This window comes from Kogia breviceps, chromosome 12 (assembly GCF_026419965.1).
Source record: "Kogia breviceps isolate mKogBre1 chromosome 12, mKogBre1 haplotype 1, whole genome shotgun sequence".
NCBI classification, from domain to species: Eukaryota; Metazoa; Chordata; class Mammalia; order Artiodactyla; family Physeteridae; genus Kogia; species Kogia breviceps.
In genome coordinates, this window is record NC_081321.1 from 10,825,669 (window position 1) to 10,849,914 (window position 24,246).

At 42.0% G+C, this 24,246-nt stretch overlaps 2 protein-coding genes across 4 annotated transcripts in view; one reads left to right on the plus strand and one right to left on the minus strand.

Moving 5' to 3' along the window:
- The window catches only part of PDE6H (phosphodiesterase 6H), a 161,859-nt gene that overhangs the window by 122,463 nt on the left and 15,150 nt on the right, over window positions 1-24,246 (plus strand). The window contains exon 6 of the mRNA XM_059082242.2: window positions 3,532-3,650. The gene's annotated coding sequence lies outside the window, so the exon portion shown is untranslated. The remainder of the gene's footprint in view (window positions 1-3,531; window positions 3,651-24,246) is intronic.
- Window positions 545-24,246, minus strand: part of ARHGDIB (Rho GDP dissociation inhibitor beta) — a 230,487-nt gene continuing 206,785 nt past the window's right edge. Inside the window, exons 1-7 of one of the 3 annotated variants that reach the window (XM_059082236.2) lie at window positions 19,360-19,503; window positions 19,102-19,161; window positions 9,932-10,115; window positions 9,164-9,247; window positions 6,740-6,816; window positions 3,462-3,525; window positions 545-1,234 (exon numbers count right to left, since the gene is read on the minus strand). In XM_059082236.2, coding sequence (XP_058938219.1) covers window positions 1,035-1,234; window positions 3,462-3,525; window positions 6,740-6,816; window positions 9,164-9,247; window positions 9,932-10,109 — 603 coding nt within the window. In that variant the 5' untranslated portion in view covers window positions 10,110-10,115; window positions 19,102-19,161; window positions 19,360-19,503 and the 3' untranslated portion in view covers window positions 545-1,034. Of the gene's footprint in view, window positions 1,235-3,461; window positions 3,526-6,739; window positions 6,817-9,163; window positions 9,248-9,931; window positions 10,116-19,101; window positions 19,162-19,222; window positions 19,504-24,246 lie in introns of those variants that run through there. The other 2 variants (XM_067008761.1, XM_067008762.1) reach the window with 2 other exon arrangements.

Below are 24,246 nucleotides of genomic sequence, written 5' to 3' on the forward strand. Positions count from 1 at the left end.
AGCAACGAAGATGAAAAGGGAGTTTCATGTAAAGTGCCAAAGCACGGAGATGTAAACGTGGTGTGAGAGAGAATTATTAGTAATTTAGTATTACCAGAAAAGTGAATGATAAATCCAGGCAGAAAGGCACTCTGGGACCAGGTCGCAGGCGGCTTTGTATTCTAAGTGTAGGAGCTTGCCTGATTTCGTAGGTAATGGGAAGCCACGGAAAGATCTTAAGCAGGAGAGAAACAGTGCCTGATGTGGCCCAGGTGCCTGTGGAAATTCGAGAGATTCTCAGAGGCAGAAGGATATATACGTCTCAAGCTTAGTAGAAACTTCTATATGATAATACTATAAAATTAAATAAATTGAGATTTCCTACCATTCCCATCCTGAAGGCTCATTGCCCATCGCACTGGAACAGGGGAAAGAAACTGTTCCCAATGATGTAACCCCATGTGTACTGTGCTCTGCCCCAGTTCCTCTGAGGAAACTCAGGAATGGGAACCATCCAGTTACCATATTTGATTGAAGGAAGAAAGCAAAGAAATGAGGGTCTCAATCTGATCGTACAACTGTTTTATTCTTGTACTCTCGTGCTGTTTACAGTGTCTCCCAGTAAAGAAGAACCCCAGTTGGCAGGGGATGTGATTAGGGACCTTCAGGGAACCAGCAGCAACCCCAGGAGAATCCAGGGATGGGAAGGAGATACAGGGACCCGAGGCAAAAGGACTGCTGGTGCTAGTTTGCCCGTTTCCTGGCCTCTAGTTGCTCGAATGGGAATAAAAGAGGGACTCTTAAATGATTGTCTATTGGGATGGAGAACTGGGGGGGGGGTCTGGCTATGAGAGAGGATCAGAAGCGTGGGGGCAGGATTAAAGCCTGGGTTTTAAGCATCTTGTTCGGGGGGACCACTGTGAGAGACAGTGTGGGAGAGGATGCAGCGGTAGGAGAAGGTGGAGGTTGCAGGAGAAGGGGCTCAGCGGTGATCAGGGAGGAGGGATGGGGCTCTTCTGGGGGGAGAACGTAGGGAAGGGGGTGAGGAGAGGCGCTCATTCTGTCCAGTCCTTCTTGATGGACAGGTTCCACTCCCAGGTGAGGTGGTCGTGTTTGTCGTCATCCGTGAAGAAGGATTTGTTGTGGTAAGTGCCTCGAGCCAGCATACCCTTGGGGGCCTCCTCAGTTGGAGTCAGAAACTCATACTCCTCTGGCCGAGGCCCGTAGCTGCCAACCATGAATGTTGCTTTATCCACTGGGAAGAAAGAAAAGTTCATTAGGGTGAAAGCCTGGTGGAGGGAAAGCAAACACTGCTCGCTGAAGAATCTGGAGCACAGATCACTGTGATCAAAGCCAAGAGCAATGGTTTCCAATCCTGGCTAAACACCAGATTTACCTGGGGCAACTTCTGTTTTTCTCTTAAAAACATTTTTTTTTAATTGGTCCATTCTTTGGTCCACTCCCAAAGGTTAGTGATCTGCTGTGGGTCCCAAGAATCAGTGTCTTTAAAACACATCACAGCTGATTTTGAGATTCAGGAAGGTGGGGAATCAGTGCCCTAAATCCATGGGGATCAAGACTCTTTTTATGGAGATGTAGTAGATGATACCATAAAAAAAATCCCAGGGGGTCCAAAGGTACAAACTTCCAATCATTAGATAATTAAGTCCTGGGGATGTAATGTACAGCATGGTGTCCATAGTTAACAGTACTCTAGTGTATATTTGGAAGTTGCTGAGAGAGTTGATATTAAAAATTCTCAACACAAGAAAAAAAGCAGGGCTTCCCTGGTGGCGCAGTGGTTGAGAATCCACCTGCCGATGCAGGGGACGCGGGTTCGTGCCCCGGTCCGGGAAGATCCCACATGCCGCGGAGCGGCTGGGCCCGTGAGCCATGGCCGCTGAGCCTGCGCGTCCGGAGCCTGTGCCCCGCAATGGGAGAGGCCGCAACAGTGAGAGGCCCGCGTACCACAAAAAAAAAAAGAAAAAAGCATTGTAACTATGTGTGGTGTGGGTATTAACTAAACTTTTGGTAATCATTTTGCAATATATACATATATCAGATCATTATGCTATAAGCCTAAAAATGATACAATGTTATATGTCAATTCTATCTCCATAAAAAAATATCTCAAACTAGTTGAGACCTGAGTTCTGGCTTCAGCTCTGCAAACTACCTAACGCTTTGGAGCCTCTCTTTCTTTTTTATATAATGAACTTCAAGGGTCTTCTATCTACAAACTATCATTCTATGAACATTTGGAGGAGATAAGGTAACTGCTGGGGCTCAGGATGAACAGAATTCATGGATGGAATAATTAAATGAAAAGGAAAAACCAGTAATTTGGTAAAAAAAAAATAGTGATGAACTGGGACAGATGGTACAAATAGCCAACCAAAGTTATTAATAGGTAACTGGGATATATATTAAGAATAGTAGGGATTCGAAAGTATAAGTAAAGATAGGTAGGCAGGCAGGTGACGTTTAATTGGCCATTGTTTTGAATAAGCTTGGAGGAACAGCTACAGACACCTCATCGACCTCTTGCCTGAGTGAAGCACCACGGTCTTTACGCCCAAAGGAAAATAGGAAACAGAACTATTTTTTCATGAGACTAGGTATTGGAAGGATCAACCAAGATCTTTCAGGTGAACAATCTTCCGTGGCATTTGAGTCACTGAGTGGTTCTCTATGTCATGCAAATTGATCAGTGCCTTCCCTAGCCCTCGTTGATTGAGAAACTGACCTACACATTATTGTTTCACACTTCTGGGGGCTGCTGTTGGACACCTTCAGGTAAAAGGGAACTTTACAAGTGCTTCCATCAGCCTTCCACCTTTCATTTCTCCCTGCCCGTATTAATGGAAGACAACTGAAGACAGGTTCCCACGGCATGTACCGCTTAGGTACAACTTGTGGAGAAAACTGCACGTTAAGTAATGTGATATTATTTGTCTCAGTTACAAAGCTTTTCTCAATTCTAGAAAGAGTACTTTTTTCTATTTCTTTGTTTATGAAATTGAGCGCTGTCCCTACCCCTCTGCCCTGCCACCTGCCCCCGATATGCTGCTACCACCTCCCATTGGATAGGCCTTTCCTATCTTGGATTTCTCTGACACCCAGGTTTTATACTTGTGAACTGCTTTTTTTTTTTTTTTTTTTTTAATTTTAAGACTATATTTATGTACTTTGATTCAAACTTATCTTGGTTACTCTTCCCGTTTATAAGTAATAAAGTTGAATTCCAGAAGCTGAACGCTGAAGGTTAGTGGCTGACCCAGTCTTAACTAAGTTTCCTGAATATAGAACTTGCTATTAATATGTAGGTCAGAAGTATATGTGTACCTCTCATAGGGTGAGCGTCCACAACTATCAACAGTTTCTTAAACGAGTCTAGGACTAAAAATTGCTAATGACCTGAAGTTTAAGTGTCAGTGAGAAGCAAGCAGAGTTTGGGACAGTGGAAAGTGTGGATACGTTACCTTTCACCCCAGTCCGGTAGGTGTGTTGAACATATTTCAGTCCTGATACAATGTCCTTGTTCACCTGTAGGTGGGAAGGAGCCAAGAGATTCAGATTGGAGAGGACCTTTCATTTTTCCTCACCTTTCACGCTTATCCTACCTAGTTGAGACTTCTCTGAGGAGGAAAGGACTGAAGATTTGGTTCAGAGTAAGTTACTACTGTCTTTTAGCTTGGTGATGAGGCAGACATTGGAGAGAGGAGGTCTCAAGACTCAACGTTACCGATCTGGTTGTAAATGTCTAGTACTGTGATTTTTGGTGTTGGGGATGGGATGGTTAATTACAACATTGTCTCAATGTTCTTCATTACATTTCTCCTTCCTCAATGGTCCAGAGAATGGTCCTGATCTACCCTCCCTGATCTTACTGGCCAGAAGACCACCCTTGTTTTAGGTTACAAAGGTACCAATGGAAACCATTGTGTAAATATCTGAAAAATCCTAACTTCAGAAATGATCCGCCTAGCATATGAAAAACGAACAAAGAGAAAAGTCGTAATGGAAAATCAGGTCTAGAGGATGACTTTGCCTGTAATGTAACTGTGATTGGACTCTAGAGATGAGGAGATGGGTCACAGGAAAACATCCCCCTCATATGTAAATAATGGGTGAAATCCATTTGCATCTGGCAAGTATTTTGGATGGTTGTCATTTTCAGACGTTGTCTGAGATCTTGCCACCTTCCCAAGCCTTTCAAAGAAAATTTACTAAAGCAGAATGAAAATATAGACAGCCCAAGCACTCTGCTTTTCCATGATTCATTCTACCTAGGACTGAACTGGCCTCTCTGTTAATTTTATACAGTGGTCATGTTTATACAAACAAAGTGGACATGGCAGCATTAGCTGGGTGGCTTGGTTAATTGTTCATCGATGTAAGAATTAAAGCATCTTAAAAATAGTTTCTCCTCCACAATAGGTAGGACTCCCTTCTGTTTTGGACAGAATAGTTAAAGCAATCCGTCAGTGCTACATTTTGTTTTGTTGGCAATGAGGTAGCACAGCAGTGAATACTGCCAGCTGAGGTTTGAAACTGTCACTCAGTAAAGTCTGTAGCATAAACCTACCAAAAGCAGACAGAATGAAAACAGCTTCATTGAAGAAACTGTGATGAAATGAAACCCAAACTTTCTAATTCCTCTGACTTCCACATGTGACTCATAGAAATAGGAAAAATGAATGCATCTTTCTAGAAGTCTCTAAGCTGGTCTTCTAGGCCTAGTAGAAGATGTGGTCTGGTGGTTAAAAGACCAAAAAACAGGAGTAATAAATAAGGGCTTCAAAATAAAGAGACTCCTGTTTTTCTACTGCTCCATAGAGTGTCCATTTAATATAAATGTGGTTGAGACAGACGAAAGAAAAGTATAAATATTCCTAGTTATTCTCTTCCTGTGCCTGCACACCCCTCCCAATTGTCTTTTCCGCCCCGGGAAGAGACAGTTTACTGGGGGCCTGAATAGAAGTGAGAGTCATGGAAATCACATATCCCACATCTCCTTGGGAGGCAGAAGGAAAAGGGGGAGAAACTAAAAGAACCCTCCCAGTTTTTGGAGAGTGTTGTTAAGTTTTGAGGAAGAAAGAGAAGAACTTTGAGAGCAACTAAGAGAGATAATGAAAGAGGATTCTAGGCTGTGTTGCTGGTGTTATGAAGGCAAACTTTCTTGGACATTTTTCAAGAGACATCAGTAAAGATTTAAATCACTTTCCAATTACATATTTTCAGTTTTGAACCGGTGTTTCTTCCTCGATCCACGCTGGGACAGGCCACAGGGCGGTTCGACTTTATGCGGGTTACACATAGAGAGTGATCTTTCCCTGTTAGAGACAAGGCCAAATCTCTGAAGTGGATGGGACTTGAAAACTGCTTTCTGTACCCACCTCCTCCATCGCCTTCATGTGTAACCCTGACTGCCGAGGACCCAACCGCGGCCTTCCCACCCATGGCGGAAGCCCATGCACCAGAACTTTCCTTCTCATCTTATTCACATCAACATTTTCTTTTTGAATTTTATTTATTTATTTTATACAGCAGGTTTCTATTAGTTATCTATCTTATACATATTAATGTATAATGTATACATATTAATGTATACATATACATTACATATAATGTAATGTATATGTATATCAATCCCAACTGCTTATTAAATTGAAAAATTAAGACAGTAGCATTAATGATTTGAAATTGGACTGATGTGAAACCCATTTGAAGCATATTTGGATACAATGCCTCATTAAACTTTCAGGTGCTTTAGTAATAAATACAGGAAAAAAGTAAGTGACTATTATAGAGTGTCTATTATAGAGTAGGCATCAACAAATATTTTCAGAAGGAAATTATTTTGAGGCATATTTGTATGTGGTGGGGAATGACTGTCCATGGACCCTGAATCATATCCTGAACCTTGGAAAAAGAAGGGCTGGTGTGCAAATAGAGAGGGCAGCTGGGGTCTTTGTTGGTGGAGCCCAAGCCCTAGAGGAAGTGACCAAGTGGGAGTGAGGGGCAACCAAGGCACATATAAGCAATTAAATGAAAACAGTGAATTTCTAACTCATTTGTTTTCAAAGTCAAGGTTACTCTTCTCCTTGATTTTGGCTGCTCACTGGGATATGGGCCTATTCATTCTATGTCAGGTTACCTCCTATTTAGTTTTGCTCTTACTTGTTTACCTGCTCTACAACTAAGTTGTAATTTCCAGTTATGTACCAAGGATCACACCCCCTGGATTTATATATCCTTGAGCAATTAGAGCTGAGGCTCTAGCTGTTCTATTTTCTTTTCCTATTAATTGATTAATTCATTTATCTATTTCTCAATAAATAGTCATGAAATATCTACCTTTTACAAACTTTTGCTTGAAATATTGCAAAGAAGGGATAGATAGTCTCTCCCTATCTCAAGGTCTTTAGGCTGAATAGGGGAGAAATGATACAAATGATATAATACAAAGTAATGTGTGTCTTGTGGATGGGAGTATTAGAAGGTCCCAGGAGAGGGATCCCATTGGCTTCAGTGATCAAGGGAGAGTCCAAGGGAAGGGTCCTGGCTGGAAAAAGGCATGAAGCAAAGGTGCACCTTTAACAGGTAGAGCCCAGGATGGGGGAGAGGACAGTCCAGGGAAAAAAGAAAAATAAACAAAGAGTATGCCAACGTGATAATGCAAGCAATTTGAGTTTTTCTTCCTCTGATTATAGGAAGGATTTAAACTGTATTAAAACATACAAAACCAGATACTTACTTTGAAGTTAATTTTGACTCTATATTCAACACCTTCCTTTAGCACAAAGGTTTCTTTTTTGAGGGCTTCCAGATCCCCTGTAGAAGTGGATTTTGAAAGAGTTAATTCTCCTCAGAAGGACATTCACAAGGAGATGAATGAAGTTGAAGCTCCAGAGCCATTTGCGGGGCTCCTCAGAGCAACACGGTCCACATGGTCCTCAAGTCAAAGAATGTCTGAGAATAGTTGCTGCACAAACACACATTTGAAATGCCTGAAATCTTGCAGCCAGATGTGAAAGAAATGTGATAGAGCTTTTCCCCAAGTTTGACTGCAACCTTAAGAATATGTAAGACAGGGGCTTCCCTAGTGGCGCAGTGGTTGAGAGTCCGCCTGCCGATGCAGGAGACACGGGTTCGTGCCGCGGAGCGGCTGGGCCCGTGAGCCGTGGCCGCTGAGCCTGCGCGTCCGGAGCCTGTGCTGCGCAACGGGAGAGGCCACAACAGTGAGAGGCCCGCATACCACAAAAAGAAACCACAAAAAAAACCCGGAAGGTTTGGGGCTTCCCTGGTGGTGCAGTGGTTGAGAATCCGCCTGCCGACGCAGGGGACACGGGTTCGCGCCCCGGTCCGGGAAGATCCCACGTGCCGCGGAGCGGCTGGGCCCGTGAGCCGTGGCCGCTGAGCCTGCGCGTCCGGAGCCTGTGCTCCGCAACGGCAGAGGCCACAGCAGTGAGAGGCCCGCGTACCGCAAAAAAAAAAAAAAAAAAAAAAAAAAAAAAAAGTAAGACATTATGGTTAAAGACTCTGCCCCCACACCTCAAATAAAGAAATAGGAGAAAAATATATGAGCGCCAGCTATTTGTTTTTGTAGATTTGTTAACATTTGTGGTGTTTTCTAGCTTTAGAAAATGTACTCATTTGGTTCCTTTTTATCATTCTAAAAAAAATTCACTTTTGTACTTAATTTTGCTTTTGCATTTGCAATTTCATATTATTTTTCTTAAGGAAAAGGAAACATCACTTAAGTTATAAAAGCTTCAGGCTCCATAAAACTGAGATCTGCCCCTAATTCCTGTACCCTGGTTAGAGAGGTTATCTTTCTCTGCTCCTCTCCCAATGTGATCCTGTATAATTTGCCATTTGGGGTGACTGTGTGTATATGTGTGTGTGTGTGTTTTGCACAGTTCTGTGCAGCTGCTTCATGTACAGAGTTGGTACCAGCATCCTATGTATACGTCTGGGATTCACCTCCATAGCTTTTTTGTGACAGAAAACTGAATTTGGTTTTCTTGCTGCTGGGAAAAGAGGACAGAGACCAAGTTTTCCCTGCAATATCATCAAGCCCTTCTGAACAGAGAAGGTTTCCTTAGTGCTAATTCAGACCTTATCTTGCAAAAGGATGGTTGTACCTGGTAACTTTGTGCAATTTCGCACAGGAAGAGGTCTGAGGTCCGATGAGAGAGAGAGAGAAAGTTTCTCTCTTGGAGAGATGCAAGAACGTGGAGGTAGTTGAATGTATGCTCTAATGATTTCGGTTGAATAGGAAGTGTGTCTTAGCCTCCAATTTCCTCTCTCTGACAAAAAGCCCATATAAGGTAAAGAGTGGATGTGTCCTGTGTGAGGGGAACCACCTTGCTGCTAAGCCTACTGTTCTAGAGTCATGCTTTATTCTGTCTCATGAGTACAGTTTTTGAACCTGGTAATAATTTTTTGTTTTTACTAAAGACCTGCCTTTCATGCCCCCAACCCCTAGCTCAGTGGCCCTTTCCTCCATTCCTCCTATTTGCCAATTTCCCCCAAATCAGCCACCTTCCCCGTCTCTCCTCATTTCCTCCAGACCTAAGTCTCAGGAAAGGACTTGACCCTTGTCACAATAAAGTGAAAGAAAATAACATGTTAATGTGTACATCTTTAGTGGGGAAAGTTGCTTCTTTAAAAGAATCAGAGCTTTAAGTTAAATAATGTGTATTTAACAGTGGAATTCCTAGCATTATTCAGGAGGTCTTAGATTGCTTCCAGTCTTCGGGTAAGTTCTGTAGCTGATGTAAGGTCGATATTTTCTCTGATGTTTAGATTGTATAAATATTACCATTTCAGAAGCATACAGCTTGCTTCTTAACATTTCCATCAGCAGTCTTTTTATACACAAATAGTAATTCTCCTGCTACCATGTGGAGATTAAAATCTGAAGTAAATATGATACAGGTAGATATATCCAGTACTTACCCCTGACCCCTTTTCTATTAGAGACAGAGATTGGGCTTTTCATTAAGCCCAGTAAATACTGTGAAAACTATGATTTGTGAACTGGTCTCAGCATACCTTACTAGAATTCACTTTACTAGGATTTTTCATTTTTTTTTTTGCTGGGACAGAGGACAAAAACCAGTTTGCCCAGTGATGCCATTAGGCCCCACTGAACAGAACAGATGTGTCCACTTACCAGTGAGGTCCATGGTGATTGGTCCTGGGGCACTTTCACAAACCAGGGTAAGACGGGTGACAGTGACATTGGGAGCTGTTGGATCTGCAGGATTCAAAAGGGAATGTAAGCACAGAGAGGAGGTATTTATGTACTCTGTGTGTGTGTGTGTGTGTGTTCATTTAAAGTAGGAGAGAGAGAAGATAAAAAAGAAAAGGGATATCTCCATCTGGAGGAGAAAGAGAAATGGAGGTGGCAGATTCACCATGCTTTGTCTTAGTGGCCTTATAAATTCCAGTGATGCTATCTCTGCTTCAGGTACTTGTAGGTCCATCTCAATCATCAATAGCAGACATTTCCTGAGTGGCTATGGGTACTCTGCTGGTTAGTCACGGCCCATCCATATCTTGGGGCCATGCCTTAGTCCGCCATTGCGTATGTGTATGTGAAAGAGATGGTTATTTAGGTAAGGAGTGAGAAGGAGAAAGAGAAGAAAAAGAGAGAATGTGAGCAATCGTGGACTGACTACAATTCTAAGTGGTAGTCTGAAATTCCTTCTAAACCCTCCCTATGTGTTATTTTTATCTATTTCAATGTCAACTTGCACCTTATCTCCAAAGAAAACTTAATTATCTGGTCCATAACTTGATTCGGCACATAGAGATTGCACCTCACTCACTTAACCCTGGAAGCACTTGGTACACTTTCCTTTGCAACTGATCCTGAGTAGCTGAAATGTCTGCCTTGTCAGTGCCCCTCGACCTGCCCCCCATCTCCGCACACACACACCTGCTACCACAGGACCGTCCCCCAGGAGCGTTTTCTTGTACTTAGTTAGACTTTCATCATCTTTGTCCATCTCCTGCAGCTCCTTCAGGGACTTCTGTGGTGGAGGCTTGTAATTGAGCTTGCCATCCAGCTCCTCCTCCTCCTCCTCCAGGTGTGGTTCTGGGGTCTTTTCAGTCATTTTGATCTAGAGAGAGAGGGAGGGAGAGAAAGAAAGAGAGAGAGAGATGACGGTCTGTTAGCCAAAAGTCAGTGGATATGAACGATGTTTGTGGGGCTGTTCTTAGCATTATTTCTGCCCTAATGAACTTGTGTAATTGTCAGTGATTTTTCCAGATTTTCCCCTAATTCAGCCTCATTCTATTTCACAGGATAAGAATATAATGCATTCCAGGCTTTCCTTTCACATGCCTGAATGTTACCATACTGTGATGAGTCCCTCCTGTTCACTGAATGAATCTGACAGAAAATAAGTAACTCTTTGGGAATTCTGTGAAACAGGTGAAACAACATAGCACAGCTGTCCCAGACAAGAATGAGTGGCCCTAGTTCATATACTTATAGAAATTATCACAGTGCTGCAAATCCAGACACAGCCTTGCCAGTGACAACGTGCTCAGCGTGTACAATCTGAGTCATGATGGTTTCAAGTACATGCGCTAAAAAAAGTTAGCTCCTTCCCTTTCATCGACTCTTTCCCTGAACTCCTGCAAGAGCTCAAAGGTAACTCATGAGAAGTTGTAGGCCCCTGTGATACCTGCCTGAGTGTCTGATTGGTTTTCACCCAACACTGCCAATAATTCCTTGAGGGCAGGTACTAAGTGTTGTGTTTCTCTTGAATCTCCCAAGACACTGGAATAGTTCAGCCATTTTATAAGCGTTCCTTCACTGACTTAATAGGTTCTATATATAAAGATCTTCTGTTCTTTTGAAATGCCACAAAATAGCAAAGGACTCTAAATTCCTCCAGACAAATTGTAACTGTGTCTTTAGTACCTTCTATCAATTTCCACTTCCCTTTTAGTACCTCTCTACCCTAACGACATTTCCCCTGACCTTATGCTCTAAGACCTCACCTGGGCATACTCTGGGGTCTGTCTTCTTCCATCATCGTTTATATTTACTTGTTTTGTGTTAAAACATTGAGGGAAGATCTAATAAAATTCTTCACACTTAAGTGTTGATGAATGAATAATAAATTTAAAAATTATTCCTCTTAGGGCATGTATAGTCAGAGCTTTTCAGAGCTGAAATGAACCTTAGAGGTAATATATTCCAAACCTAATTTAATCATTGAGAACCTTGAAGCCTAGAGGTTAAAAGAATTGCCCAAGTTCTCATAGTGGGGTGAGATGCCATGTCTTAATAAAGAGGGAGAAATCTCTACTGGAAGAATTTCAGGCCCCATGGCTGGCAGCAATGGAGCTATTTGGGGAAACAAGGGAGATAATTGGAGAAGGAGATAATGTCCTGATTTCCTTTTGTTCTGCTCTGAGGATAACTCTCTTCCCTGTCTTGGGTAAAGGCTTTAGTGCTCAGAAGTGGCAGAACACTGAGTAAATACCTATCACATCTCATCCTGAGTGACTCTTCAGATCTCTATAAAGTCCCCTGAGGGTGAAGCTGTGTCTGGCCAAAATCAGTTATGGTTTTGAGTCTCAATGTCACTATTATTGGCAACAGGAAGAAAAATCATTTGGAAGTGAAGCCAAACAAAAACAGTTTTAACAGAATAAGAAAAGGAAAGGAAAGGAAATCATATCTCCTGGCTCATCAATCCTCTTCCAGAAAAATAACAAGCCAAACACTGTGACTCTTGATCAACTCTGAAAACAGTATTGCAATGACCAGGTCCACTTCCTGTGTAGGAAGGAAGCATGTAGGCCTGTTCCTATGGCAACTCTTGCTTCACCTACAGAACCAGCTCCAGCTTCTAGAGAAGATCACAGTAAACAGAGTGACTAACTCAACTCATGTTACAAACAACACTCGGGGAAAGTGAATGAACTGGTTGGAAAAACAATGAAGGATGCAGTGGGTGGAGGTTGTAGGTTGTGGGTAGTTTAAGGACAACCATTAAGCCACACATAAAGAGCAACGCCAGGAGACTAATCAAGTGAGACAGGTTCTCCTCTGGAGCCTGACCAGATATCCAGGGTAGAGGTCACATAAGAAACCTGCAGACGGAGCATCAGGAAAGCTATCTACAGATGAAAGCATCTTAGCCCCCATAGGCAGGACTTTCTGGAATATATTGCCTGGTTCTAACAAGTCATGTGCTTGCAGTTTGACCATGAGATGATGACATCACAGTAGATCAAGGTGACTTTAATAACCTAGGGAATTTTAATTCTGCACCCTCAAATCTCAATTTTGAAAGGAGAGAGAGAGAGATAGAGACAGAGACAGAGAGACAGAGAGAGAGAAAGATCTGGTCTAGGACAGCATTCCCTAACTTCTCACAGTGTAATCATTGACAAGTCAATTTATCTGTCATCTAGAGCTTGATCTTTTCATTAGTGAATCTGAGACTTGTGTCACTTTTAAATTTCCTTGATTCATTACAGATACAATAATTGCTCTATAAAAATGAGCCAAAAATTTATTTAAAGACATTGAAGATCAGAGGATAATGTGGGATTACTATATGAAATTGTAGAAGTCAAGAGGAGGAAATTTGGGACTACATGAATATAATTTGGTCTAATTATATAGCATTAAAAAAAAAAGATATGAAGTCAGATGACCCCAAACCAGTTCACTCTGGAGAGCTGATTGGAAAAAAAAGATGAAAATGTCATAATATGGCAAATAAAGGACTGGAAACCACTTCTCAGGGAAAGGCCTATTGAAAGCAAAATTAAGGTCACAAATATATGATGAGCATCTAGTATTTACAAGACACTGTACTTTAGCACATACTGATATTTAAGTTATTCTCCAAAGTGGAGAAAACGTTGGAGGAAGAGCAATCCAGCCATATCAAAAAGCCCAGCTTGTTTGACTGATGGTTCTGAATCTTTGTGGACATTACAAAGCTCTTTAAAAAGTGGTTAAGGGTCATGGTCCTTATAAAAGGAAAAAAGGAAAAAGCCCATGAAATTGTGCATGCCGTTACAGGGGTTCACGGACTCCTGAAGTCCTTTGTAGATTCTACTGAAGTCCATGATTAAGAACATGACCTTGAAACTGTAACTTTTGGAAACAATGAAGCAGAGTGTTGAGTGTTAAAGGAGAAGCTTGCTTGTCTCTGAAGCCTGGCCAGACCAATGACACAACTCAGCCTCAAGCCAAGGAACCTGTCTGTGAACCTGAAACACTGGCCCTCAGAAGCAGGAGAAGATACCAGGTAACATCCGGATCTGACCACAAGCCCAGCAGAAGAGCGACGGTGCACAGGGGGCAGTTTTAGGGAAGAGTTCTGGGTCAATCTATTTGATTTTGGATAATTATTCCCTCACTGACCTAGGCCTCATCATGCATGAGTTTTCATTCTAGCTTTGCCACTAACTATCTGTAACCCTGTGAGCAAATGTTCCAACTGCTGTGATCTTCCTTTCCTCATCTTGGGAAGTGAGGGGTTAGGGCAGACCATCTCTAGGTGCTTTCCTTTTCTAAGGCCTTTACCTGTAGTCTGTACCTTTACCTGTAGCTAAATTGCCATTCAGTTACCTTATTTCACTGGTGTATATAAGAGACTACCTACCTCTATTTTACTGTTTCAAATTTATGTGAATTCCCCAAAGATCCTACATTTTCAATTTCGCAGTTCATTTCCAAGGAACTTCAAATTCTCCCAAAGCCCTAACTGGTTTATATATCTTAACAATGGTTTTCCAGACTACCTGTGTGTGTATATTGAACTACAAATACAATTTTCCTTTTTTAAAATAATTTTTACTGTTTTTTTTTTTTTTTTTGGCTGCACCACGCAGCTTGCAGGATCTCAGTTCCCTGACCAGGGGTTGAACCCGGACCATGGCAGTGAAAGCCCGGAATCCTAACCACTAGGCCACCAGGGAACTCCCTTATTTTTCTCTTTTCCATTTTATGGGTGCCGCTGAAGTGAAAATAAGAATTTTATGGAAATTCCAGACTTTTTTCTAATCTCATCATCTAAAGAACAGCTGGTTTTATAATTGATGATAATAATTCTAACAGCTATCACACATAGTGCTAAATGCTGTCGTGAGGGTTATCTCATTTAGTCCTCACCACAACCTTAAGGACGGCCGTTTACCATCATTCCATTCTACAGATCAGGAAACTAAAGGTGAGGTAAGTAACTTGCCCAAGAAGACCTGTGTAAGCAGCAGAATGAGTATCTTAGCCCGGGTGGTCTGACCTGAGGCTCTACGCTCTGTGGCTCCAGCTGTCTTTATTAACAAGTAATAATGAAGTTGGTCATGGTGGGAATCTCCCTGGGGGGTGCACAGGCAGAGGTAAGTGCTGCTTTGCAAAACTCTGCAGGGCAGCTTTAGCAAGTCAGGGAAGTGTCACATAAAGAGGATTTCAGTGCAACTCGGCTCCATGTCCCCTTGCGCAAGTCACTGAACCTCTGCTCCAGTTTTGGCCTCTGCAAAATGAAATCGTTGCATGAAAAGATCTCTGAGACCCCTTCATAATTCAATGACCCTAATGCTCCTTAAGTTAAAGAAGGCTGTAAAACAAGAAAGGGAAAGAGGAAGCGGAGGTGAGGTTGGGGAGAACCCAGCCCGTCAGCATAGAACGTTCTTGTCGGGCTCCGCTCACCTCCCTCTGCAGCCCCCTGTTCACAAAGAGCAGGGTTGTTTTGTTTGTTTGTTTCTTTGTAGGTTGTTTTTTATTTTATTTTATTTTTTTTAATTTAATTTAATTTTTTTTTTTGCGGTACGCGGGCCTCTCACCGTTGTGGCCTCTCCCATTGCGGAGCACAGGCTCCGGACGCGCAGGCTCAGCGGCCACGGCTCAAGGGCCCAGCCGCTCCGCAGCACGTGGGATCTTCCCAGACCGGGGCACGTACCAGTGTCCCCTGCATCGGCAGGCGGACTCTCAACCACTGCGCCACCAGGGAAGCCGTGTAGGTTGTTTTTGACTTTGGTTCTTTACACAGTAGAAGTGAAATGGACAATTATCAATTTTATATTTCGTAAGGCCCCAAAGCACGTATACGCTTTTTCTTTGTAATGTGTTCACCGCGCTAGTTATTTCCTGCTTCGCAGATGCCTACACATGTGAATTTTCACAGCAAACCCTCACACACCCAGGTTGAGTATTCAGTGAAACTGTGCCAAGATTTAGATGGGCTGAGGCAGGAACTTAATCCTCTCAGGCTCAATTAAAATGCCAAATTAAATTAGGGTGGGTACGCATGGCACGAGTATAACATAGCACAAATCCGTGTTTTTGCTTACAAATTCAGCGACATGTCCAAGACACTGAAAGTGAAATGCACTTAAGAATTTACCAGTCTCCAGGATGGAGCACACTCTTCGTGTTCATTAATGCAGTTCTAAATAAGTGGAGGGCGAGAAAAGGTAAAACTCTTGAGTTTAGATGAAACCAATCCCCTGGTGAGTTCATAGAAACACGACCCTGTATGTCTCCTGGAACTCGAGCTTTGAGACCGATGGACCAGAAATTCAAAAGGTGTATCCACGATTGACTTTTTATGGGACTTAAGCCAGTTATTAACTTCATCGAGCCCACGTTTTTCCACCAGTAAAGTGGGAATAATAATCTTTCTTTACAGGGTTGAAGAGTGGGAGGAAACATGAAAAGTTCTTGGACTATCCTGGTCAATAGTAGATGTTCGATAACACTCGGTTCCCTTCCTCTCCTCCCTTCCTGGTGACTGTCTGTGTTGCTACAGTTTCAGCTTCAGCAAAGGTAACTGCCTGCCAGACACCAATGCTTTCTTTTGGATCTGCAGTGCTGACAAGGACCTCTCCTTCCTTCTTAAAAATAGGTTTTGTCTCTTTGAGGCGTACGAAAGAGACAAGAAGTTCTGGCAACTGCCAGGACTGTTTATGAACTGAGTCAGCCGTAAAATGGGACGGTCACTATTATATTTCTTTAAAAAGCAATTTAATTTTAGATTCTATTTATTGCTCCCTTTCCTAAGTGAAGCCAGGGGTCACTCTGTGAATGGTGGGAAATAACAGGACACACAGGCACCGCTAACGGAGAGAATTTGCTCTGGCTCTGAGCAAAGTACAGTGGAGACTTAACTCATGCCCCAAAGTTGCCAGATCATGCTTCTAGATGCACAGGCTGAGAGTATTAGATAAAAGAGTAAAGTGGAGGGAGAGAGAGAGAGAAATGTGGAAGGAACAGAAGTAGAGGATTTCCATCAGAGAAGTACCTATGTAAGCATCAACATTCCCTGTCATCTTCAATTCCCAATGTCCAGGATATGCCCACTTTCCCCAAATCTGGGGTTGTAGCTTTACAGCAGGTCATGGAGAGCTGGACCGTCTCAGAGCGAGTTGAGGAGGATTTGGGTCTGCTTTGCTGCCTACGTGGTAATTTGGCTTATTTGGGGAATCCAAGTTTATCTTTTGGGACACCAGAAGCTGTCTTTGTTCTGGATTCCTTTCTGGTGTGTCACTATTCCCTAGTGACCTAGAGAAATTGATGCTTCCAGGGCTTCTCAGAGCTGCTCTCTACCACCTCCGCCCCACCGAGAACATCTGAAACTGCAGTGCTGGATAAGAGGAACCAACCCAATGCCTGAGAGAACAGTGTCTTGTTACATACAATAAACATTAAGATCAATCAGAGGAAGGTACAGTTTCCTAGAAGCAGAATTCTTTAGCATTTCCCTTGAAATAATTATTTCCCAAGAAATAATACATCATTCCTTCCTGGACATTCATAGTACAGTTGTTCCTCTGCTGATACCGAGGGCACGGGACTCAGAGCATCCATGGATTTTAGTATCAAGGAAGAAGGGGGGTGGTCCTAGGACCAATGCCCCGTGGACACCCAGATTCATATGTAAAAGGAGAGAGAACTCAGTGGATGCATTCAACTTTCCTGAGCCTCTACTGTGTGAAGTCACTCTACTTCCGCAAACATTCATTTTAAATAATCCTCAAAGAAAACTGCATTCAGGCAGCCCTTATTGGGCAAAAGACTACACTGCAATTACTCGATCCATTCACAGAGGTTTTAAATTAAGCATGGAAAGTTAGACAGAAGTAGAGACAATTTTTATAAGCACAAATGGTGAATATCAGCCCCTCTAAGAAAACCCAAGTGAATTTTTACCAGCTCTGGCTGTGGAAACCAAAGTGTGTGTAAACCAGCAGGGAGGGACTCAGTGATTCTTCACTGAATGGGTAAATGTTGAAGTTGCAGGAGTAACATGAGACCCATCTCTGGGGCTGCCAGTATGGACTCTAACCCAAGATCCTGGGTGACAATAACACTGACCCAGGAACAAGGATGCTCAGAATGTGGGATTAAAGAATATTTCTTCCATGGGCATTTCCTAAAATGGCCCTCTGACGCATCGTAGCTACTGGTTCTTTTTCGCACCAGCGTGTGACCTTAGCCGAGTCATTGAACACTTCTGAGCCTTCCTGTCCTCACTGTGTCCTCTCAGAATTCAGATTTATAAATTTCTCATAGCAGGCCTGACACATAGAAGGCCCTCCACGTAATTGTTTCTCTTTCTCTATCTGCTTAATTTTTACTCATCAGATTGACTCTGCTGTTCTGAGCTTCCACTGAAAACAGAACCTTGACATTGCTCAGAGGATACCTCCTGAGGAACAAACTCACGGTCTCCCAAATAAGGACCAAATTCCAATGCCTGGAGGATGCCAGCCTTTGTTGGGCTATAACCTGGTTATTCCACGTGTCCTGGATCTGTGCAGGATGGATGGGGAATGAACTATTCTCTCAGAAGTCCACACATCTCAGGAAATAATAAGATGATCTTCCTATGCCTGTGTCCTATCTGGATTTGGGAGGGATCTTTCCTTGTAAATGTAATGAAACAAAGCAATGGCGAAGGTGAATGATGGTTGCCTATGACTGAACTCTCTGGGGCCAGCACAGACCGCTTGCTTTCCTTTGCTTGATCATTCCTGCGCTGAGGCTCCAACATGCTAACGCTGAATTCAGTGGCTCTTGGTCTCTACGTGAAGGGGTGACTATGGGACCTCCATGTAGGAGCAATCTGTGTTCCCCGACCCTGAGCAGAACAGCTTAGAGTTTATCAGACCCATGCCACAAGTTACCCTAGGTCCAGAGTTTAATTACAGACCACTTTCTAAAACATGCTGCCTAGGACATCCTCTGAAAAGGAAGAAAGTATTTCAGGTCACACCGAAAGCACTTCTCACGGCTGCCAAATTCAGACCCTGACATTTTGAAGGCCCACTGATTGGGGGTCCTATCTGAGCCCACTTGGATTTTTCTAGAATGTTATCTCTTAATAAATTGTTTGGTATCTTCTGTGTTTGCTTTTAGTTCTCTCAGAGGTAAAGGGCTGGTCTTTGGCAGCAACAGCACTTATCTTTTTTGCCCAACTCACTGGCTTTTGCTAATGGTAGAAATGCTGTCCCTGTAGAGTGATGAGTAAATAGCCACGCTCCCCCCTGGATAATTAAATCCCACTGTACCCTAGGGGAGGCTTTCATTATGCATTTCTCTTATATCCCCAGAAAATTCTTCAGTGGAAAAGACCTTAATATTTGACAACTTTGAACCATTTTTTTTTCTTTTCAACCAGTCTCTTTAAAGTCTGCCTATAAACAGGAAACCACACATCTCCACCCCAGCAGAAACCCACCATCCACCAACGCGTTTCGAATCAGTTTGGATCTACAGTCTTTTTGCTTCTGAGCTTGGCCAGATGCCGGCTCCAACCTTGTAGGAGCGTGGCCAGGCATGCCCAGTGGGCACACTCAGAGCCCTTCTCCAGGACCTCCAGAACGTATCTCCTCGGCCGCAGCACTCAGCCTCCCTCACCGGGGTGCCTCCCCTGAGTCACTGTTGCCACCCCCTGCTCTGACTTCCCCTTCTCTGCAGCCTCTAGTACTTTCTTTTCATAAAGTTTGCGTTAAAGAGGCACAGCCCCTCTCAAAAAAATAAACCGGACAGGACTGTAGTCTGGCGTAGAGATTCCTCCGTTTGTCTGTGCTCACCTGTAGCCTCCCCTACCCTGAAGTATTTCAACTTACATTCAGGGGTTCACGTCTCCGTCCTGGGTGCCTCTGTCTCTCAGGGCTGACTTCTGAGCACTGGCAGTTAGAACAGGAAGGAAGTTGTGAGAAAAAAAAAAAAAAAAAAGTTTAAACCTACTTGAAGAGGAAACCCCGGGCTGTCTCAAATCCTGTTCCTTTGCGCTGCGTATCTCTTGATCAGCCAATTCTGAACAGCATTCCTGACAATTCATGGCACATGTGAGAGCATGGCCACCCATGTGAACACAGACATACCTGAGTATTCAGACAAGGGTCTGGAGCTTATAACTGTGCGTCCTATGAATAATTGTGTGGATATGCCTAAAAATCAAGACATTTCAGTGCATATGCTTCTGAGGCAAGTAATCTAAAACCAGTAGCAGAAAATTCGCATAGGCCTTACTTTGTATCACTAACTTCTGTTCCTTTGGGGTCTCTGCCAGCTTCCTTATCAGCCAGATATTTTGAAAGTTAGCTGGCAGTGAATGCAGGGTGCTAAGAAATTATGAATTTTAACTACATGTGTTTAGCTCTAAATCTTAAAATTTGTCCTCAAACTAAGCTTTAGAGTTTTGTCAGTCATAATTTCAAGATGTAGCATATATTCCAGCATAAACCATCAAAGGTTATTTATTGTGGTTTTCACTAATTTTTCTTTTAAATTAAAAGAAGCCAAAGCACTGTTTTGATTAAACCTAGGAATGCAGATTACAAAATAAAACTTCATTAATTCATAGTCTTCTAACTGAGAACTTGTTATAATTTAACAAGTGCTAAAACTGACTTTGTACCTTATTTGAGGAAATGGCTCGTGAAATAATTTAAATGGGAACAAGTTGCAGAGGCCATATTTAAATCATTTGAGGGAACAAACAGTTTTTAAAGCCACCCAAGCCACATTTTCAGTAGACATTTCCATTGTTGCTGCTAATAATAAATGCTTATTTATATTAATATTTCAATATTCAGTATTGACATTGTTCTAATATATTTAGAGCTGACTGATTATGCAAATATATTTGGAGAAACTGACATTTATTTTGTAGTCATTTAAATGTAGTGCATTTTGTTCACTTCATTCAGTAATTGATGCCACCAGCTAGATCTTATCCTTAGTCAATAGAACTGAAATAATAAAGGAGGTGGTGGTCATTTGATGGGAGAAAAGAGATTAATCTAGAAAAATATGAAAAGGAAAACAGTATAGAATTAAAATTAATAAAAGTGAGGAAAACCAAATACAGATTTAGTCTATAAATTTCAAAATGATGTAGATAGAACATAGCCTTTGAAACTAAGTATCTGACCGTATTATAAATAAAAGCAAATATTAATTTACATAGAAGATAGTAAAGTTTGTAGCTCAGAGCTCTCAAGAAGGGACATATTTCTTCTTTCAATAATATTTTGTGAGCACATAATTCCTCCAGGTATTGTTCTAGACACTGCATCTAGATACACTGTTTATAAATACAAGGTATCTAGATACAGCAGTAGGCAGCAGACAATCTCAAAATCTCTGCTCTCTTGTGGAATTTATGTTCTAGGGGAGACAGACAATTGAAAAATAACATAGAATAACATAGGTAGAGTTACCATATGATCCAGCAATCCCACTCCTGGGCATATATCCAAAAAAAGCAAAAACTGTAATTCGAAAAGATACATGCACCCCAATGTTCACAGAAGCACTATTTACAGTAGCCAAGACATGGAAGCAACCTAAATGTCCATTGACAGATGAATGGATAAAGAAGACATGGTATATATATATATATATATATATATATATATAGTATATATAATAGAAGGTATATATATAGACATGGTATATATATGATGGAATATTACTCAGCCATTAAAAAGAATGAAATAATGCAATTTGCAGCAACATCAATGGATCTACAGATTGTCACATGAAGTGAAGTAAGTCAGGCAGAGAAAGACAAGTGTCATATGATATCACTTATATGTGGAATCTAAAAAAAATGATACAAATGAACTTATTTACAAAACAGAAAAAGGCCCATAGACGTAGAAAAAAAACTTATGGTTAACAAAGGGGAAAGGAGGAGGGAGGGATAAATTAGGAGCTTGGGATTAACAGATACACACTACTGTACATAAAATAGATAAACAACAAGAACCTACTATATAGCACAGGGAACTATCTGTATTCAATATCTTGTAATAACCTATACTGGAAAATAATCTGAAGAAGGATCTGTACACCTGAAACTAACACAACATTGTAACTCAACTATACTTCAATAAAAAACAATAACAAAGGTAGAATAAATTATTTGGAACAAGAAGGATTTGAAAAATTGGGAGTGGTAGATTCAATGGATGCCACTACCCATTTTTCATGCTATTAGGGAAGCCATCACTATTCAAACAGGGCATTTTTTTTTTCTTCTAAACCCAATATGTCCTCACAAGTTTTCTTTTTTTTTTGCAGTACGCAGGCCTCTCACTGTTGTGGCCTCTCCCGTTGCGGAGCACAGGCTCCGGACGCGCAGGCTCAGCGGCCACAGCTCACGGGCCCAGCCGCTCCGCGGCACGTGGGATCTTCCTGAACCGGGGCACGAACCCGTGTCCCCTGCATCGGCAGGCGGACTCGCAACCAGTGCGCCACCAGGGAAGCCCACAAGTTTTCTTAAAGCACTGCTTTAGGCACAGACATCGGAAGGTATGGAAATCCCTAAAAGTGTCTGAAAAATAAATATGTATGTATGCAGTGTGTGTACATTTATTGGGGGAGGAGAGAGAATTCATAGCTTTCATCAAATTTTCAAGGAGGTCCATGACCTCAAATGAATTAAGAGTTGCTAATGTAGAATAGAGCCTCTTCTTGATGATATAATGATGGACTTTCAGTAAGTAGGAGGACAATTGCCATATTCTTCTAAAATATCTTCCAGCATCACAGTCAGGGTTGGGATCTACTTGAAATTACCATTTCTCATTTTCTTCTGTTGCAGTTCAGTTTTCACATGTATTTTTATCTGATGAGAAAACTGAGATTAAGAGATTCCGTCAAGAAGATTAACATGGCAGACACCCCCATTCTAGCCCACGCTGACAAAGATGTATCATGTACCAAGGCTCCCATCTCCATATCTGAGCTTCTGCAAGTGTACAAAAATGCCTGTCATGGTAGTAAGATGCTCTTACTCTAAGGACCTTTGCTCTGTAATGCCAAATGAAATCAATGGAACTGGGAAATTTCCGGAAAACAATCAAAACTTTTAAGTATTTTCCAGCTTTCCTTTGCTGCTATAAGGATACTGAAATGTAAATTCTAGGCAAATTTTCCATGGTACCTTCGCCATGAGCCTGAAAAAGTGACGGATGACTGCAGACTGTTGAAACTTCCCCTTGCTTCAGAGACATATTTCGTTGTTTTTTTTTAAATTTCAAAAGCATATATTAAACATTCTGTTAACCAGCCTTTTTAAAGCACCTTCTAGGGACATCATACGATACTAAATAAGGTCTTCCACAGACTTAAACTAGATGCATTTGAAATAAAATAGATGTAAAGTTCTATATCTTAATAGACAGAAAAAAGAAAAGGAAGTTCTAAAAGTTGAGAATAAAGAGAGTTGAGATTGTCTTGGAAGTTACTCCCAAGGCTGTAGCAGACAACAGATTTAGCAGACAGTCAATAGTGTGATGTGTCAGATGGTGGGAGGGTAGACAATTCAACTTTGGACTCTCTCAGTTATACTGTCCTGATCACAGGTATATATTGTACTATTAGAATGTGGGCTAGCCATGCTAGATGACACATGGAGTATTATGTTAATGCAGGCACAGTATTTCAAGAAAAATGTTGGCTAACTACATACGTTCTAGATGAGACCAACAAGCTTGGTGGGGATGTGGAGGAGGGCTGACCAGAGGGAAAATTCTAGAAACTATCAGAACAATTACTGAAGAAACTAAGGATGTTTAAGCCAGGAGAAGAGAAGTTCACAGTGTTGGTGAAAATGCTATTGACCTTTTGCAGAAATCACCAAAATCAACTGTAAATACATCCATCATGACCAAAAATTGTCTGAGCTCAAAACTAGCATTATTCTCTCATCATTCGATGGAGTAAAAACTTGAATGTTTTATTTCCCTCCCTTCCCCCCAAATTAGACCATGCACTGCTAGGTCATAGCACAGGGCCTGGGGTCTAACGGTTTCTTGCCTTCAGAGGTGCCATCAGGATCTGAGTCTGAGGACTGAACTTGTTCTTAGGGAGTCTTCTCTCTTGGCCTGGTGCTTTTATATTAAACAGAGAAGAAGAAGAACGACAATTCGGAGGGCTAATCTCCCCTGCAGGGAAGAAATTTCTCTCTGCCAGTGACAAGTTCTGAGACAGTCACAGAGTGGTAGGAGCTGTCGTTTTGGACCAGAGCTTTTACCTCTTTGGAGCAGTTCCTCAGAGCTATGTGAGAGGCTGACTCCCAGGCTACGGTCCTCAGTAAGACCCCCGGATAAAACTGAACTCACAAATTTTAGGCTGCTTAAATTTTCTTCAGTCGACAGACATCTCAAAGGAGCTCTTCAACTTCAGTCCTCAAAGAGATGTGGGATTTGCATCTCACCATTGCCTCCACCCATCTGCACAGACATATTTCTTGGAGGCTACAAGTAGGGAAAATAAACTCTCAGGGAAGAATTTCTGCCCCCAGAGCTATTCATTCTGCAATGTGTCCTTGAGGCCCGAACAGCACCTGGGGTGGAGGGGAGAGCTGCAGTTCAGGCAGATATCCTGGCTCTGTGTCTTCCTGTCCTTGTATCCTTAGGACAATGGTTTCACTCCTCTGAGCCTTAGTTTTCTCTTCTGTAAAAGAAGGCTGAGATCAAACTTTGGCGTTCCTGGAAGGGTTGGAAATAATGTGTGAGAAATCATATAGCAGCATCTCTACTTCAGAGTAAGTGCTCAATAAATGGTCCAGCCTAAGAAAATCATCACCACCATCACTTTCTGATCCTTATTACTGCAGAGCAAATGTTTGAATAACTAGAAAAGAGTCATTTTCATCTCAGTGCTTATAATCAGCCTGCATGCATATCCAATATTACCTCTTTCACGGAACCTTTCCACCGCTGATCCAAAACAAGTGTGTAATTTTTTTCTGAACC